The 16,119-nt window shown below is 36.4% G+C and overlaps 1 protein-coding gene across 1 annotated transcript; it reads right to left on the reverse strand.

The window, feature by feature from the left end:
- Window positions 1-13,332: 13,332 nt before the first annotated feature.
- Window positions 13,333-15,060, reverse strand: LOC111408280 (bifunctional pinoresinol-lariciresinol reductase-like). Its single transcript, XM_023038058.1, has 4 exons — window positions 14,678-15,060; window positions 14,092-14,335; window positions 13,780-13,983; window positions 13,333-13,640 (listed from the first exon to the last, which is right to left on the reverse strand). Exons 1-4 carry the CDS (start codon window positions 15,005-15,007, stop codon window positions 13,480-13,482), a joined length of 939 nt encoding a protein of 312 aa, XP_022893826.1. The 5' UTR covers window positions 15,008-15,060; the 3' UTR covers window positions 13,333-13,479.
- Between the last annotated feature and the right edge of the window lie 1,059 nt (window positions 15,061-16,119).

Consider the following 16,119-nt stretch of genomic DNA (forward strand, 5'->3'; position numbering starts at 1 on the left):
TTATAATTCATAGGTCACATCTTATAGTTCACAGGTCACACATGTCACATAGGTCAGCATTCATGGGTCATATGTCATATTGTATAGGTCACTGATATTCACATGTTACAAGTTATAGTTCATAGGTCAATATTTATTGGTCACAAGAATAGTTCACAGATCACAAGTCACCATTCATAGGTAATAGATCAATGTCTATAGGTCACAAATTCAAGAGAAATGATTACAGGCTATTGGAACACTATCATAGGTAACAAATCAATGTCCACAAGTCATGGATCCAAGAGAACTGGCAATTAGCCATTGGATCAACATCGCTAGTAACAATTCACATGTAATTTAAATTGAAGTTCATTTAGATAGTCTTCCAATTCTCTTCGATGTTCTGGTAAATTAAGGCCTTGTTAAGTAATGCTTAGGAGAATTGATTTTTTAATCGTTAAAAAAAAAAGTGGGTTCCACCCATGAGAGAAGAAAAATGACGGCTGGAATAATAAAACAACGGTAAAAAAAGGTCAAAAAATTGATTTTTTTTTTGGGTGAAAAATCAATACCATACATATACTAAAAATCTAAACAAGTCATTACCCTTGAGATGTTTTGCTCATGGACCTCGAATGAGCATGAGAGAAGATGGAAGCCGCCACCTTCATATCTAATTTGAAGACCTTCTCCATCAATTTAATACAACAACTCTGCAATGTTAGCTACCACCTTCAAAAATTCTGATATGTTGTGATGGTAACTTTCAATTTGTGATCTCAAATGTTTGATTATTGTCAATCAACCAACTACCGAAGATGGTAATCGAGAAACTAATAGATCTCTGCAGCTTTTCTCATCTGCTCATGATGATTTATTATTTTGGGGAGTCCGATTTGAGATAGTAGCTAAATGTGGGATTTTAGGATATATATATATAACTTCTATTAAAAATCTCAACGAGTTGTCACTGTTGATAAAACAGTAAATGAATCCCAATTTACTGTACAAGAGAGAAGAGAATGACGTCATTTTTTTCTATATATTTTTCCTACTTTTCACTGTTGAAGTTCTCTTTTTTTCTTCTGTCTTTCTCTTCTCCGTCCCGATTTTTGCTCCTTATTTTTGGCGACCATACTTGGCAACCATACTCCTTATTTCAAGTACAATATTTTTTATTGATTGATTTACACAGTTGAAGAGGTGTATGAATTTAAATATTTCTTTCTACTCCCCTTTCTTCTCGAAAATTTTTTTTGCTGGTTGTAATGGTTAGTAGTATTTTCTTCTTATTTTTTTTTATGAAATTGATTTAGATTTTGTTCCAAATTGTATAAACAATGCATATTTTCCTTTCCATCTTCTTGTTTAGACTGTATAATTAATTATTTTTCCAGAAAGTATTGCATGATTTTAGTTGGGTAAATTGACGTTAATTTGATAAATTCATTTTTGTTGGAATACCGAGAAAGTATTGCTTTAGTGTGATTTGTGATGTTAATTTGGTGAATTCATTTTTGTTGGAATATCGAAAATTTAATTTTGCTAATTTTATTGTTGATGATTTAAAAAAAAAAATTGCTCCACACTGTGCGGAGCAACTCCATACTTTGCGGAAGCAAAGTGCGGAGTTGCTTCGACAGAGTGCGGAGTTACTTCGCATAGTCCGCACAAAGTGTGCAGAGTTACGGACAACTCCACACAAAGTGTGGAGTAATTCCGCACTGTGTGGAGAGATCAAGTGATCTCTTCGAATTGTGCGGAGAGATCAACTCTCTCCGCACAGTGCAGAGAGTTCGGAGAAACTTTTTTTTGTTTATTCTTCATTTTTTTTATTTGATTTTTTATTTTTTCATATTACCATATTTTTTCACTATCTCCAAACTCTCTAGAACTAGATTTTTTTTCCAAGTTGAGCAATGTTAGGTACATGTGGCTTTGTGGCTCCCCAGAGGAATGCTGATGAAGAATTATGCCACCTGCTGGTGGTTGACCGATTTCAGCAAATGTTGTTTCAGCAGTAGTAGTTCATGCAGGTGCCGGTGTCGGCTAATGTTACTAACTTGGACCGTTTGATGGAAACTCTGACAATATCAATTCCTTCACAGAATTCATCAGAGGTATTCTAGAATTCTTATTCATTGATTTTCTGTTTTTTTTTTCCAATTTTGATAGAGATAAACCCCAAACATCTTTTTGTTTCCTAAAGATGTTATTGAGGAAAAGAAATGGATACACTTCTACGTTTGATCTAATATTCAGATTATCAAAAAAACATGTATTTCTGCATTTTAAAACTAAGACAAGCCTAATTCGAGTTTTGAAAATTAAGAACTTGGCTTATTTGGTTTTTCTTTGATTATGAGTGTACTAACAATTTTTTTCTCGAATTTTTGTGTGTTACCATCACAGGATTGCTACAAAATGGGGATTTTGATTAATTGAACGAGATTGCATGCTTGTTTGTTTTTGCCCGAGGGAAATTTAGTTAAATGCTCAATGAATCCACAAACCTGGAATGTTTGCTCTAATGTAGTTTTTAAAAGATCTACAAAAGAGGAGTTCTTGATTACTGTTAATTCGAGGCATTTTCTAATATTTTATTTTAAAAAAAAAGATCTTGAAATTTCTGGCTTTCTGAAAAGATTGATAAATTGGTGCAGAGTCCCCGCACGTCCCCGCACAGTCTGTGCGGGGACTCCGCACAAAATTATAAATTATCTTTTACTTATATTCCCACAATTTTAAATCTAATTTTTACTAACTGCTAGAGAATATTCATGTCAAAAAATTTAATTCAAACTTCAAAAGCATGTTAGGATTATGCTAAGAAAACTAAAATCTCTACACCACGCTAATAAACACACATTAAATATAATAATCGTGCAACGCACGTGGCATCGACTAGTATATATATATGTAAACCTTTTATCTTAAAATTGATTTGAAGTATAGTTAAAGGCCCGAGATATGATTTTTTACCCCATCCTCATATAAAGAGTGTAGAGACTACTAATAAAAGAAAGCCCAAAATCATAATGACTAATATGAATAGAGGAAATTGCACCGTCCCCAGTGTTTTAACTTTACAGTGCAAAAATCTGGTATGAAGTTTTGTTAGTCACAAATTTGGGATTAATATGATAATTAAATATCTCCCCCAATTCCAACCCTAACCATTTCAATTCACACACACTCTCTCTCTCTCTTTCTTTCCATCTTCATTACCAGGCACCAGTGCTTATATAGGTTATGAAATAGAAAGTGGCACCAGAACAACCATCCGACGGTGGCACTAATCACGACCATCCGGCAACAACATCACCATTACTGTCAGTGCTTTGAGATCGGCGTTGCTCGACGATTGATTTTGGAGATTTTTTTGTGGGAATTTGAGGCGATGGTGGCAGAGGTGGTGGATTTGACGATTGGGTTGGTTTTTGTTGGCGACTACACTGTGTTTGCGGCGTTGCTCGACGATGAATTTTGGAGATTTTTATTTGTGGGAATTTGAGGCGATGGCTTGTTGGATCTAGTGGTGGTTTGTGTTAGCTTTTCAAGCGACAGCTTCTAGATCGCCATCATGTGAATATTGATCTGTCAGTGTCTGAATGGTGTGAATATTGATCTTTTGGTGTGGCTATAGCGATGTGATGTGGTGTGTTTAGATCTGGATGGTTGTGGCGATCGTGGTGGTTTTTCATCAAATTAGGTATTTGTTGGTGTGTGTGGTGGTGGCAGTCGTGGTGGTTTCTAGTGTCGGAGGAGGTGGTGGTTGCCTTGATTTTTGTTTTTGCTGGTGTTGGCATCGATAATGGGGTGAGAGTGGTTGCAAGTGCTCGTAATGTCAATGACAATACGACAGTGGTGGTGGTCTGTGACGACTATTTGACGAGTATGACCAACTATTTAGTTACCTATGACCATGTGACCTTGACGACGATAACGGGGTGAGGATGGTTGCAAGTGGCCGTGATGGCAGTGGAGGTGCGATAGTGCTAGTGGCGGTGGTCTGTGACCACTATTTGACTTATGTGACCATCTATGACCAAATATTTAACTGTCATCAACAAATTTGAAAATATGTGACCTATAAATTTTTAGATCTATAACCATCGAAATAAATCATGACCTATAAATTTTTAGATCTGTGACCATCGAAATAATCTGTGATCTATAAAAAATTTTATTTGTAACCTCGAAATAATCTGTGACTAATTAATTTAATGTATGTGACTAATAAATAAATTGTGACATAAAATTTTGTATTTGTGACTATTAGTTCTATAACTGTGACCTTATTACATTTAATTAATAAAATATTTTTAAGCAACAAATAAATACCCGGTTTTTGTACTTTTAAACTTAGGACTTGAAAATTGAATTGGTGTAAACAATACACTTGAGTTATGAATTTTTTTTATATGAATAAGCATTGATGTACTGGCTGAGTCATTATAGGGTCAAAAACTAAACTTTTCCTTTTTTTTTTCTGGGGTAAGGAAACAACATCAACATATCGTCACTGAAAATACATAAATACATTTTAACAATGGCTACTGATGCGAACCCTGTAGTAACGTTGACTACGAAACCTACAACGAGATTGACGAACCCAAGAAAGCCAAATTAATCCAAGAGTTTAGGATTAACCCAAAAGAAAGTCAAACTAAAAAACCCAGCAAGAACGACGCTTGAAAGACCCCTTGATCACGCAATCCAAGAATTAAATCCAGTTGTTTGAACGCCACAAATTAACACTTGATAAGTTCGAAATTGTTCAATGAAGAACAATGAAGAAAAGACAACACGCCTCATTTTTAATTCAATATCACTAATGTCAAAAGTCTTTAACAATTGAATGGAAACTCCTATTTATACTAAACCTAAAAACTAGGTAAAAATCGTGCAAAAGTCGACCATAATCCCCAAAATATGGAAAAGAATAAAAAACTAACAAAATATGAAAAATTGCCAAAATTAGGAAATTCTCCAAAAAACTGGTCTATGCGACCGCATGGTGTATTTTCATGCGGTCGCATGGTTCAACCAAAAATTCATCTTGAGTTTCAATATGCCTCCATGAGGTCGCATGGTGTTTTGCCTATGCGGTCGCACATGCTTGTTTTTAGCCTCTGGTTTCGTCGCTTGATAACAAATTGATTCAAGTTGATTCGGCCCTCGACCCAAACATGAAAGTTGCTCCATTTTGAGTCCCGAACATGGTTCCATCAATGGTTTCTTGAACAAGCAATCCCATCGCTCATTTCACTTGCTTTACGCTTGATTGCGTCACTGGTCCGCCATCGACTATCAACGGACCTCGTCTCGCACTCGCCTTCGTCGGGTTCGACTCCTAGATCATATCATCCCCTCCCTCTTCAAAAGAATTCGTCTTCGAATCTGAATCTGCATCAAACAGAGAGAGATTAGATACATTAAAAGTGGCCGAAACATTATACTCACCTGGAAGGTCCAACTTGTATGCTTTATCGTTTATCTTTTCAATAACTTGAAATGGACCATCGCCCCTCGGTTGCAACTTGGTCTTCCTTTGCTCTGGAAACCGCTCCTGCAACGCATCCAACTTACTTTTGTTTTAAATTTGCGCTTTTACCTTTTCATGGAGTGACTTAACCAATTCCGCCTTCTTTTTGCCATCTAAACTACCACGTTCATTCACAGGTAAAGGAATTAAATCCAAAGGAGTTAGTGGATTAAAACCATATACAATTTCAAATGGAGAATATGACGTAGTAGAGTGAACGGCTCGATTGTATGCAAGTTCAACAAATAGTAGACAGTCCTCCCAACTATTCAAATTTTTATTGATTACTGTACGTAACAATTGTGTCATAGTCCTATTCACTACCTCGATTTTTCCATCTGTTTGTGGGTGACAAGTTGTGAAAAATAGTAACTTAATGCCTAACTTACCCCACAAAACTCTCCAAAAGTGACTCTAAAAGTTGACATCTCGATCCGGCACTATGCTTCTAGGAACACCATGTAAACGCACAATCTCTTTAAAGAATAAGTCAGCAATGTTTGTGGCATCGTCAGTTTTGTGACATGGTATAAAATGTGTCATTTTGCTGAACCTATCTACAACCACAAAAATAGAATCCCGACCTCTCTTAATCCTAGGTAAACCCAAAACAAAGTCCATCGAGATATCAACTCAAGGCTCACTAGGTGTAGATAAAGGTGTGTACAAACCTTGAGGTAAAACCTTAGATTTAGCCTTTTTACAACCTATGCATCGACTAAAAATTCGCTTAACATCACTTTTCATCTTAGGCCAATAAAAATACTCTTTCAATACATCTAAAGTCTTTTGAACCCCAAAGTGCCATCAATCCACCACTATGTGTCTCCCTTACTAACAACTCCCGAATAGAACAATTAGGAATACATAATCGATTTTCCCGAAATAAATACCCCTCATGCCTAAAGAACCTATCAACCGCCCCTTTTATACATGATAAATAAATATCCGAAAATTCAACATCTGTTTCATACAATTCCTTAATATGTTCAAATCTAAGTAACTTAGAACTAAGAGTAGTTAGCAATACGTACCTTCGCGATAACGCATCCGCCACCACATTTTCTTTACCTTGTTTATACCGAATGACGTATGGAAAGGTCTCAATGAATTCCATCCACCGTGCATGCCTCTTGTTCAATTTACCTTGTTCTCGCAAGTGCTTTAGTAACTCATGATCGGTGTATATTATGAACTCTTTCGACCATAGATAATGTTGCCAAGTCTCCAAAACTCGAACAAGTGCATAAAGTTCTTTGTCATTTGTAGGATAATTTAAAGCAGCTCCACTCAATTTCTCGCTAAAGTATGCAATAGGCCTCCGATCCTGCATTAAAACTGCTCCAATCCCTATTCCTGATGCATCACACTCAATCTCGAATTTTTTATCAAAGTTAGGTAATGCCAAAACAGGTGCTTCACACAATCTACCTTTAATAGTATTAAATGCAAGTTCCTGTTCATCATCCCAATGAAAACCTCCGTGAGTGGTGCGGTGATAGTACTAAAATCCTTCACAAAACGCCTATAAAAACTAGCCAAACCATGAAAATTCCTAACTTCCGTTATACTTTTAGATGTCGGCCACTCTCTAATAGTTTTTATCTTTTCATCGTCTACTTCTACCCCATTAGTACTAACCACAAAACCAAGAAAAATAACTCTATCCATGGAAAACGTGCATTTCTTAAGATTAGCATAGAGTTGTTCTTTCCTTAAACAATTAACGCACACTTTAAATATTCCAAATGCTCTCCTAGGTCTTTGCTATAGATTAAAATGTCATCAAAATAAACCACAACAAATTTTCCTATAAAAGCACGTAAAACATGATTCATTAAATGCATAAAAGTGCTAGGTGCATTTGTGAGTCCAAACGACATAACCAACCATTCATATAAACCATATTTAGTTTTAAAAACCGTTTTCCATTCATCACCCTCCCGCATACAAATTTGATGATACCCGTCTTTAAATCAATTTTAGAAAATATGTAAGCACCATGTAATTCATCAAGCATGTCATCTAACCTAAGTATAGGGTGACGATACTTTACCGTTATGTTGTTGATAGCCCTACAATCCACGCACATTTGCCATGTTCCATCCTTTTTTGGCACAAGCAAAATCGGTACCGCACAAGAACTTATACTTTCTCTCACGTATCCTTTGCTCATTAACTCCTCCACTTGCCTTTGAAGCTCCTTAGTCTCCTCAGGATTACTTTGATAAATCGGTCGATTTGGAATGACAGCTCCGGTATGAAGTCAATTTGATGTTCAATGCCTCGAATAGGCGACAATCCACTTAGTGCATCCTCTGAAAATACATCGTCAAATTTCTGCAACAAAGACTTAGCCAAACTAGGGAAGAGTGAGTTAGTTTCCTCAAAATTGAGGAGTGATTCCTTATAAACGAACAAGATCATCTATTTTCTCTCAACTACCGCCCTCCTCAAATCACTCTCTTTTACAAAGAAATTCGCTCGTGTTTTCTCTCTTCTTTCGGGGCACTCTCTTTCTTTTCTCTCTTGTGATTGCTCTCTCTTTTTCTCTCTAATGGCTATCTCAACATTTTCTCTCTTTTTCTCCAACTCACTATTTACTTTCATTTTTTCTAACTCTTTGACTCTCATCTCTTCCTCAATTCTCAATTTTAATTGGTCCTCATAGACTTGCGCTGGTGTTAATTGCCTAAGAGTAATGGTCCTTCCATCCTTAATGAAACTATATCGATTTTTGTACCCATCATGCATAGCCTTCCTATCCTATTGCCATGGTCGCCCCAATAAAATATGTCCCGCTTGCATTGGCACCACATCACACATTAACTCGTCCTTATAACTCACAATTGACAAATTAATTAACACCCTTCGATTCACCCTCACCTTGCCACTCTCATTCAACCATTGCAATTTATAAGGCCTCGGGAGTCTCAACAATCTTAAACCCAATTTTTCTACGAGAGATACGCTAACTACATTAGTGCAACTACCACCATCAATTATAACAATACATACCGCATTGTTGACGTGGCATCGAGTGTGGAAAATGTTCTCCCGTTGCAACTCCAAGTCATCCGCTTTGACATGAGTAGTGAGAGCTCACCTTGTGACTAGTAGATCCCCAACCGGCCCTTCAACTTTTTCTTCTTCACTAACATCCTCCAACGCCGGCATGTCATCAAACTTGCCATCACTATCGCTCACAATCTCTCCATTATCCCGCAACACCATTGCCCATTTGTTTGGGCATTGAGAAGCAATATGCCCCGTTCCCAAACACCTAAAACATTTGATGTCCCGATTGCGCGACGATTGTGCCTCCGATTTTGATATTGGTTTGCTAGCGTTTTCATCCTTACCCTTTTGCCAATCATTTTTACCTCTAGGTGCAACCCCTTTTTGTTGTTGTCATCCCATTTCGATTTTCATGTTGGATTAGGAGTCGAAGTACCTAACGGCTGCCTAGACGTCCCCTTCCTCTTCAATTGCCTCTCGACCTTCATTGTCACATGTAACATGTCCTCGATTTTCACATAGTGTTGCAACTCTACAATGTTTGCAATATCCCGATTTAACCCATTCAAGAACCGTGCCATGGTAGCTTCCCGATCTTCCTCCACATTAGCCCGAATCATACGAATTTCCATCTCCTTGTGATAATCCTCTATGCTTTTCGATCCTTGGTACAAACCTTGCAATTTTTTATGAATTTCCCTATAATATTGACTCGGAACAAACCTCCTCCTCATCAACACCTTCAATTCATCCCAAGTGCTAATTGGTCTTTTCCGACCCCTACGCCGTGATGTAAGTACTTGATCCCACCAAGATATCGCGTTCAAGCACCGCCAATTTTACTTTTTTCTCCTCCAAATAATTATAGCACTCAAAAATCATCTCAACCTTCCTTTCCCACTCTAAATATGCTTCCGGATCGCTTCTTTCCTTAAATTGTAGAATAGTCATTTTAATACTCCCCAAATTTCCATCTACTTCATCTCCCAAGTTATTTCTACTCCGTCTTTCCATCCTATGATCCTATGCCTCGCTCGACCTATATCAAAGTCATTTTCATCAAAATCATCCTCATCACTACGATACTCATCTCACCTTCCTCTCCTAGATTCATGCATACCCGGCCCCCTAGCATTAGACATCTCCACTTGTCTCCGGCTAAGATTAGCAATTGTAGTACGTATTTGCACCATCCATTCTCCTTGTCTATCCACCTTTTCCCTAAAATCACCAAGTACCCGTTCAAACCTCCATATCATGTCCTCCGAAACATTGTTTTCATTATCGTTTCGGCTTGAGTTGGAACCTTCTCTTTCCAACATCATATCACACAATTTTTTTATGCCTCACAGAGATTTCACTTGGAAAACACTCACTATGGCTTTTTTCCCTCTATTAAACTCACAACTCGACCTTTTACCACTGAAAGTCTCCCTCCAAGCACTTCAAAGAACCAAGTGAACGAAATCAATTGTTTTACCTGGAATTCAAACAAACCGAATATTAATCGAAAACCACGAGACTCAAAGGATTTGAATAAATGAAATAGATGAATGTTTTGACAAGAATATGTGAATAGACTTAATAGAAGATTGAAAGAATCGAATCCAATTGAATATCCCAAAGTCAAACACAATATAGGAAGTGTTGTTGGTAGAAAAACAAAATCAAACAATAATAATATCAATTTTTTTTACTCCTTGATGAAAGAAGATGATTAAACTACCAACAACTCAACGAGACTACGAAAAGAAAAATAAGAACGAAGAAGAACTAAAAAAACAAAATTAACGACTCAAACGATAAAGAAAAGATATGACCTTCAATTAATTTAGAGCCAAAACTCTGATACCAACTGATGTGAACCCCGTAGCAACGTTGACTACGAAACCCACAACGAGATTGACGAATTCTAGAAAGCCAAATTAATCTAAGAGTTTAGGATTAACCCAAAAGAAAGTCGAACCAAATAACCCAACAAGAACAACGCTTGAAAGACCCCTTAATCACGCAATCCAAGAATTAAATTCGATTATTTGAACGCCACAAGTTAACACTTGATAAGGTCGAAATTGTTTAATGAAGAACGATGAAGAAAAGACAATACGCCTCACTTTTAATTCAATATCAATAATGTCAAAAGTTTTTAACAATTGAATGGAAACTCCTATTTATACTAAACCTAAAAACTAGGTAAAAATTGTGTAAAAGTCGATCATAATCCCCAAAATATGGAAAAGAATCAAAAACTAACAAAATATGAAAAATTTCCAAAATTAGAAAATTCGCCAAAAAATTGGTCTATGCGACCGCATGGTGTATTTTCATGCGGTCGCATAGTTCAACCAAAAATCCATCTTGAGTTTCGGTATGCCTCCATGCGGTCGCATGGTGTTTTGCTTGGTCGCACAGGCTTGTTTTCAACCTTCGCTTTCGTCGCTTGATAACAAATTGATCCAAATTGATTCGACCCTCAACCCGAACATGAAAGTTGCTCCATTTTGAGTCACGAACATGGTTCCATCAATGGTTTCTTGAACGAGCAATCCCATCACTTGTTTCACTTGCTTTGCCCTTGATCGCGTCATTGGTCCGTCATCGACTATCAACGGATCTCATCTCGCACTCGCCTTCGTCAGGCTCGACTCCTTGATCATATCAGCTGCCTATGAATTCCATGCTTTGAGAATGTTACAAAGTTACACGTCATCAATGTAGTTAAAAATAAAATAAAATCTTCCTCAATATATGCTACTAAGCTACAATTCAGCCATTAATCTTTTATTCGATTACACATTAAAGGAATGAATGCTTCTTTTACTCAAACTTGGCTTGAGAAGATTAAAACTTTATTTATTAGAAAGGATATGAATTTTCTTCTCGTAGTGTGATAATTGGTGATTCCTTCAAATGTGCTTTCTAAGATTAGGTTGTAACTCTAAATAGCCAAAGAGATTACCTTTAACCATCACAACATAAAATACTTGCAACGACTTTGCTGGCTGTACAGGCTTTGTGTTCACAGGGTCTGTACAGGCCAGACTGAATGCAAGGGGGGGTAGGTAATTTTTTTTTTAAATAATCCCCCACTCCCTCACACAGCATGTGAGGGGGCCTATACAGGCCCTGTAAACGTAGGGCCTGAACAGTAGGCTTTTTTCTGCTGCAAAGACTAGCTGATGAAGACTATTTCTTTCTCAACATGTAGGCATAGCCTGTCCACATCCTCATGGAAGGAAGGGTCAAAGGGGTACACAGTTTGAAAACCTGTGCAGATTGTACACTGTAGGATAATGGATATAACCCTCTGTAGTCCCATTTTGTGAAACTCAATTTCTAAAAACTTATTTCTAACCATACATTTTATGGGATCTTTCAACTTTAATTAACTTTCATCTACACTATCCAGCAACTCTTACCAAAATCCATTGAAACCTAAATTCTACCAAAACCAAACAGGGACAATGTTTATCAACATACCAGCTACACATAGGCATTCCCTCCAAGCTTTATCAATCAACAGTTCTGAAGATCATAAGGTCAATCCATTGATTTGAAATCCACTTAGTTTCGAGTTCCACGGGGATTGCATCCATGTTTCGAGTTCCATGGGGATTGCATCCATTTACTTTATCCTTAATCTCTTGAAGATTTAATAGAATTGTATGTTTATTAATAAATTTCAAAGAATTCTCTGGGGGTCTCTCGACCCCACAATCATATTGTTTGCACAAGGGTAGAGCTACGAGAGTAGAGTTGTGGGGCAAATTTCACAAAATTTTAATTTTGGGGAGGAAAATTGAAAATGATAAGGAATTCTTTTGAAAATCTCGTGTCAAATCTTAATAATCTTGGATTCAATTTTCGTGTGGGGGCAGCGGACCCCACTATAGATCTGCCTAGTGCCGAGTTAGGATTATTATTCAATGCGTGCAAAATTCTTTATATGTGTTCGTATAATTTACATGCTCTAACAATTCTTTCTAGATTGTTGTCTTCATGACAAACATAGTCATGCTCGCTTTGATTATCTACTTTTATAGTGCCACCATTTTATCTAATGGTGTCACTTTCGTCAACTACTTCCTATAGGTCTTGTCCTCGGAAATAAAATTCTATGTAAATTTGCCCGCACTGGACCCTTTATCACTCCCCCCCCCCCCCCACCCGTATGTGCACGTGTCACTGCAGCAAGGTAAGCACGATCTTGATAGCGCGATGAAAAGATAATGCAATGGGATTGAGACTCAGCTTGTTGGAAAAAAAAAAAAAATAGCAAGAGATTGACAAAAAAGATAATCTAAATGTTTTATAACATAAAATTCATGATTGTAAGTGTTTTTAAATTAATGTTTTTCCCTTTCATCTATTGTTTTATAATATTCTGTTTATGAATATTTACTTTGGTTGTGGAGAGATTATGCAGATACTATAATAAGCCCATCTTTGTCACCCATTATTTTATATTTTATCATATTATTTTTTCTACAGAATTCATTTTCAACTATACATTCTTCATTAAAATAATATTACATGTAAGCAAAAAACTTTTTTTTTCTTTTTTAAACACACATTTTTCATCAATCTACTATTCCATATTACATTTTTCAAAATCGAAAGGGCTCAAACATACCCTAAATCTCAAGACATTATTAAATACCTATTTATAAATACATAACGCATGCCACACGTACTTCTTATTATATAATAAATAATCGAAACAAAGTTGTGATTATTATACATATGACTTCTGTAACCATTCCATTGGATCCAAACTCTTTATATCGCACAAAGTATAATTCGTTCATTTTATATTACGAAATTAAAAACTATAACTGATTTAAATAAATAACATATTAAAGGTACAAACCAAGTGTTATCAGATCATGCACATTACGTACATAATATATTCCAATAATTTGAATTTTTTGTTATACATGTCGCTTGAGGTAGTCTTCCACGGTAGTATACTTAACCTCTGGATAAAGTTTAGATGCCTCTTCTTCATCTCCTATCTCAAAGCTCGTAAGGCATCCTTCGTAGCAAACATCATGATAATGGGTCAATCCCACTTGTTGAGCATAGTTAAGCACTGACATATAATAAATCGAAAGAATAAAGAAAATGTTTAGATCCAAGGTATTTGATGGAAAAATGAATGTAAATATGCGTGTGAAGGGAAATGTTGAAGATCGGATAATTCCGATGATAAATTTTGAGATCCTACGCACCTTTCATGGAGTCTAAAAAATCTTCCTTTGAGAGAGTAATCTTTTGCAGTTCTCTTCCAATAAGCTTCTCCCACGTCTGAACAACTTCTCTTTGCGAAAGGATATTTTTCGGAGGACTAACGTAGATTGTCTTGTTAAGGGTTCTTGGATCATCAATTGTTTTGATGGCGTAGGTTGCTATATCATCTTCATTGTTATATATTGCTGCCCAAATCAGAGACGACAAATTTTAAGAAACTAAGCCTTATTTTGAATAAATTTAAGGATTTCGCTACATGAATGATTTTTCGCCACTGTTGGATGCAATGCTACCTTTTTTGTTGCCATCTCCATGTATAATGATAACATCTCTAGAAGGAAGTATTTTGCCAAATTGACACAGACCTCCCCAAAAATATCCTGCAAAGCCATTCGCCGAGACATAGGTGAAAGGAATCCCAGCCTCTTCAATTGCTTTCCTTACAATCATCTTCTCATCAAGTGTCACCTTTCCGGGTTCCATGGCCGTATCCATTAATTTTCCGGGATCCATTCCAAACTCAGACGGTAAAAATCTCTACAAAAATTTATTTGATGTGCATTCGAGGCATTGATGTACACAGTCAGGCAAACATAATCGAGATATGAAAAAACCCTGTAATATTTGCTATGAAAATGATATTCAGCGTTACTACAAGAATTTCACTTTTAACACGAAAACTCGTCTTGAAAAGGCTCTTGACTAAACAAGTGAAAAATGACATTTTATGTGTTAGAAATGAAATTTATTGTAGTTTGACTGGCTGATCCAAAGGTAAATTGGACAACACCAGTCACTATTAACTGAGATAAATAAACTTATAATGTCCAGTCTCTTTAATACTGTGTAAAAAACATGCATACTAAGTAATGCTCTAACCTTGACATTTCCAGCCTCTTTAATAGCTTGAACGAGCTTGAGTTGAAGCAGAATTTGATGACTCCGAACATGCACGCCAGAGATTGCACAGATTACTACGTCGACCAGCTTCACAGCCTCCACCAGACTGTTGTAATCCTCGAAAGAACCTGTTATAAGATGAGCTCCTAGCATTTTGAATGACACTAATATTTCAACTTTATCAATATCAACACCGATTTCAGGCCTATTCAGAATATATGTTTCATGACCTTGAGCTAAACTAGCCTTAACCAGTCTCCTCCCCAAGTACCCTGTACCCCCGATAACCAAAACTTTGCTTTTTCCCATCCCTCTCTCTCTCTCTCTCTCTCTCTCTCTCTCTCTCTCTCTCTCTCTCTCTCTGAAGATGTTGTGGTTTATGGGTTTGTAGCCTATTTATAGAATTTGTGGGTGTCTTAGGATATGAATTTTTTGTTTCTAGAATTTGAGATGATGAATATGTTACGTACGAACTATTTAGGTTCCATGAACGTGATCATAGGTAAAATTCATGAAGGATGTGAAACTTTTAATTTTGACGGATGTGTGTTAATTTGAATGGTGCTTTTGTTTTTGAAATCTTTCTACAAATAAACTAATTGTCAAATCGATTTATTTCTTTTCTGGTATGCTATTGAATTTAGTTTATTTTAATTTATTATATTGTAACTAATAATATAAACGGTTTCTATCCACAGGTTAACATAAATCTTTTTAATAAGAGAAAAATGATTAAACACTTCAAGCTCAATTAATTAAGAAAACTGGAGAAAGTAAATAGAAATATGCCTTCTAACGATTAAATGAATGAAAACCATCAACTTGAAGACGCAAGTGCTATAAACTTAAAAGGTCGAAGATTAGAATATACACAATTACATGTAATGAAATTACTACTTTTGGATATTAAAAAAATCTACTACTGTTGGATAGTGAAAAATCTAGGTAAAATTGGGTATTTCGAAATTAACTCAGAAATTATTACTATTATTTAACCATTCGGATGTGTCTAAGCTAAGTAAATTTGTTCCAGCACACAGTTGAAGCATATGACAAAAAGTATAAGTGGAACCAAGCGTGGGGAGTTCGATTCCTGGTGGGAACCTTTGATCCAATAAAGGAGAAATTATTGGTAGATTAATCACCATGGAGGAGGCTTCCTTTGGGGAAGGAGTAAAAAGCCATGTGGGAACCTGGGAACCAATAAGGGCACATCTTGCGATTTACCTCCCTGAGCAGCTGAGGGGTCGGAGGTTCAAGGACGAGGATATATAGTCTGGCACAAGATGGGACACCTCGTTAAAAAAAAAAAAAAAAGTACAAGTGGAGTCTAGTAGGGATGTGTAGAGTAAGGAACAATTGACCTGAAAACATTTACACACACACGCACATATATATAACTTCTCCCTGTAAAAATAGAA

Source organism: Olea europaea, chromosome 13 (genome assembly GCF_002742605.1).
Source record: "Olea europaea var. sylvestris chromosome 13, O_europaea_v1, whole genome shotgun sequence".
Taxonomy (NCBI): Eukaryota; Viridiplantae; Streptophyta; class Magnoliopsida; order Lamiales; family Oleaceae; genus Olea; species Olea europaea.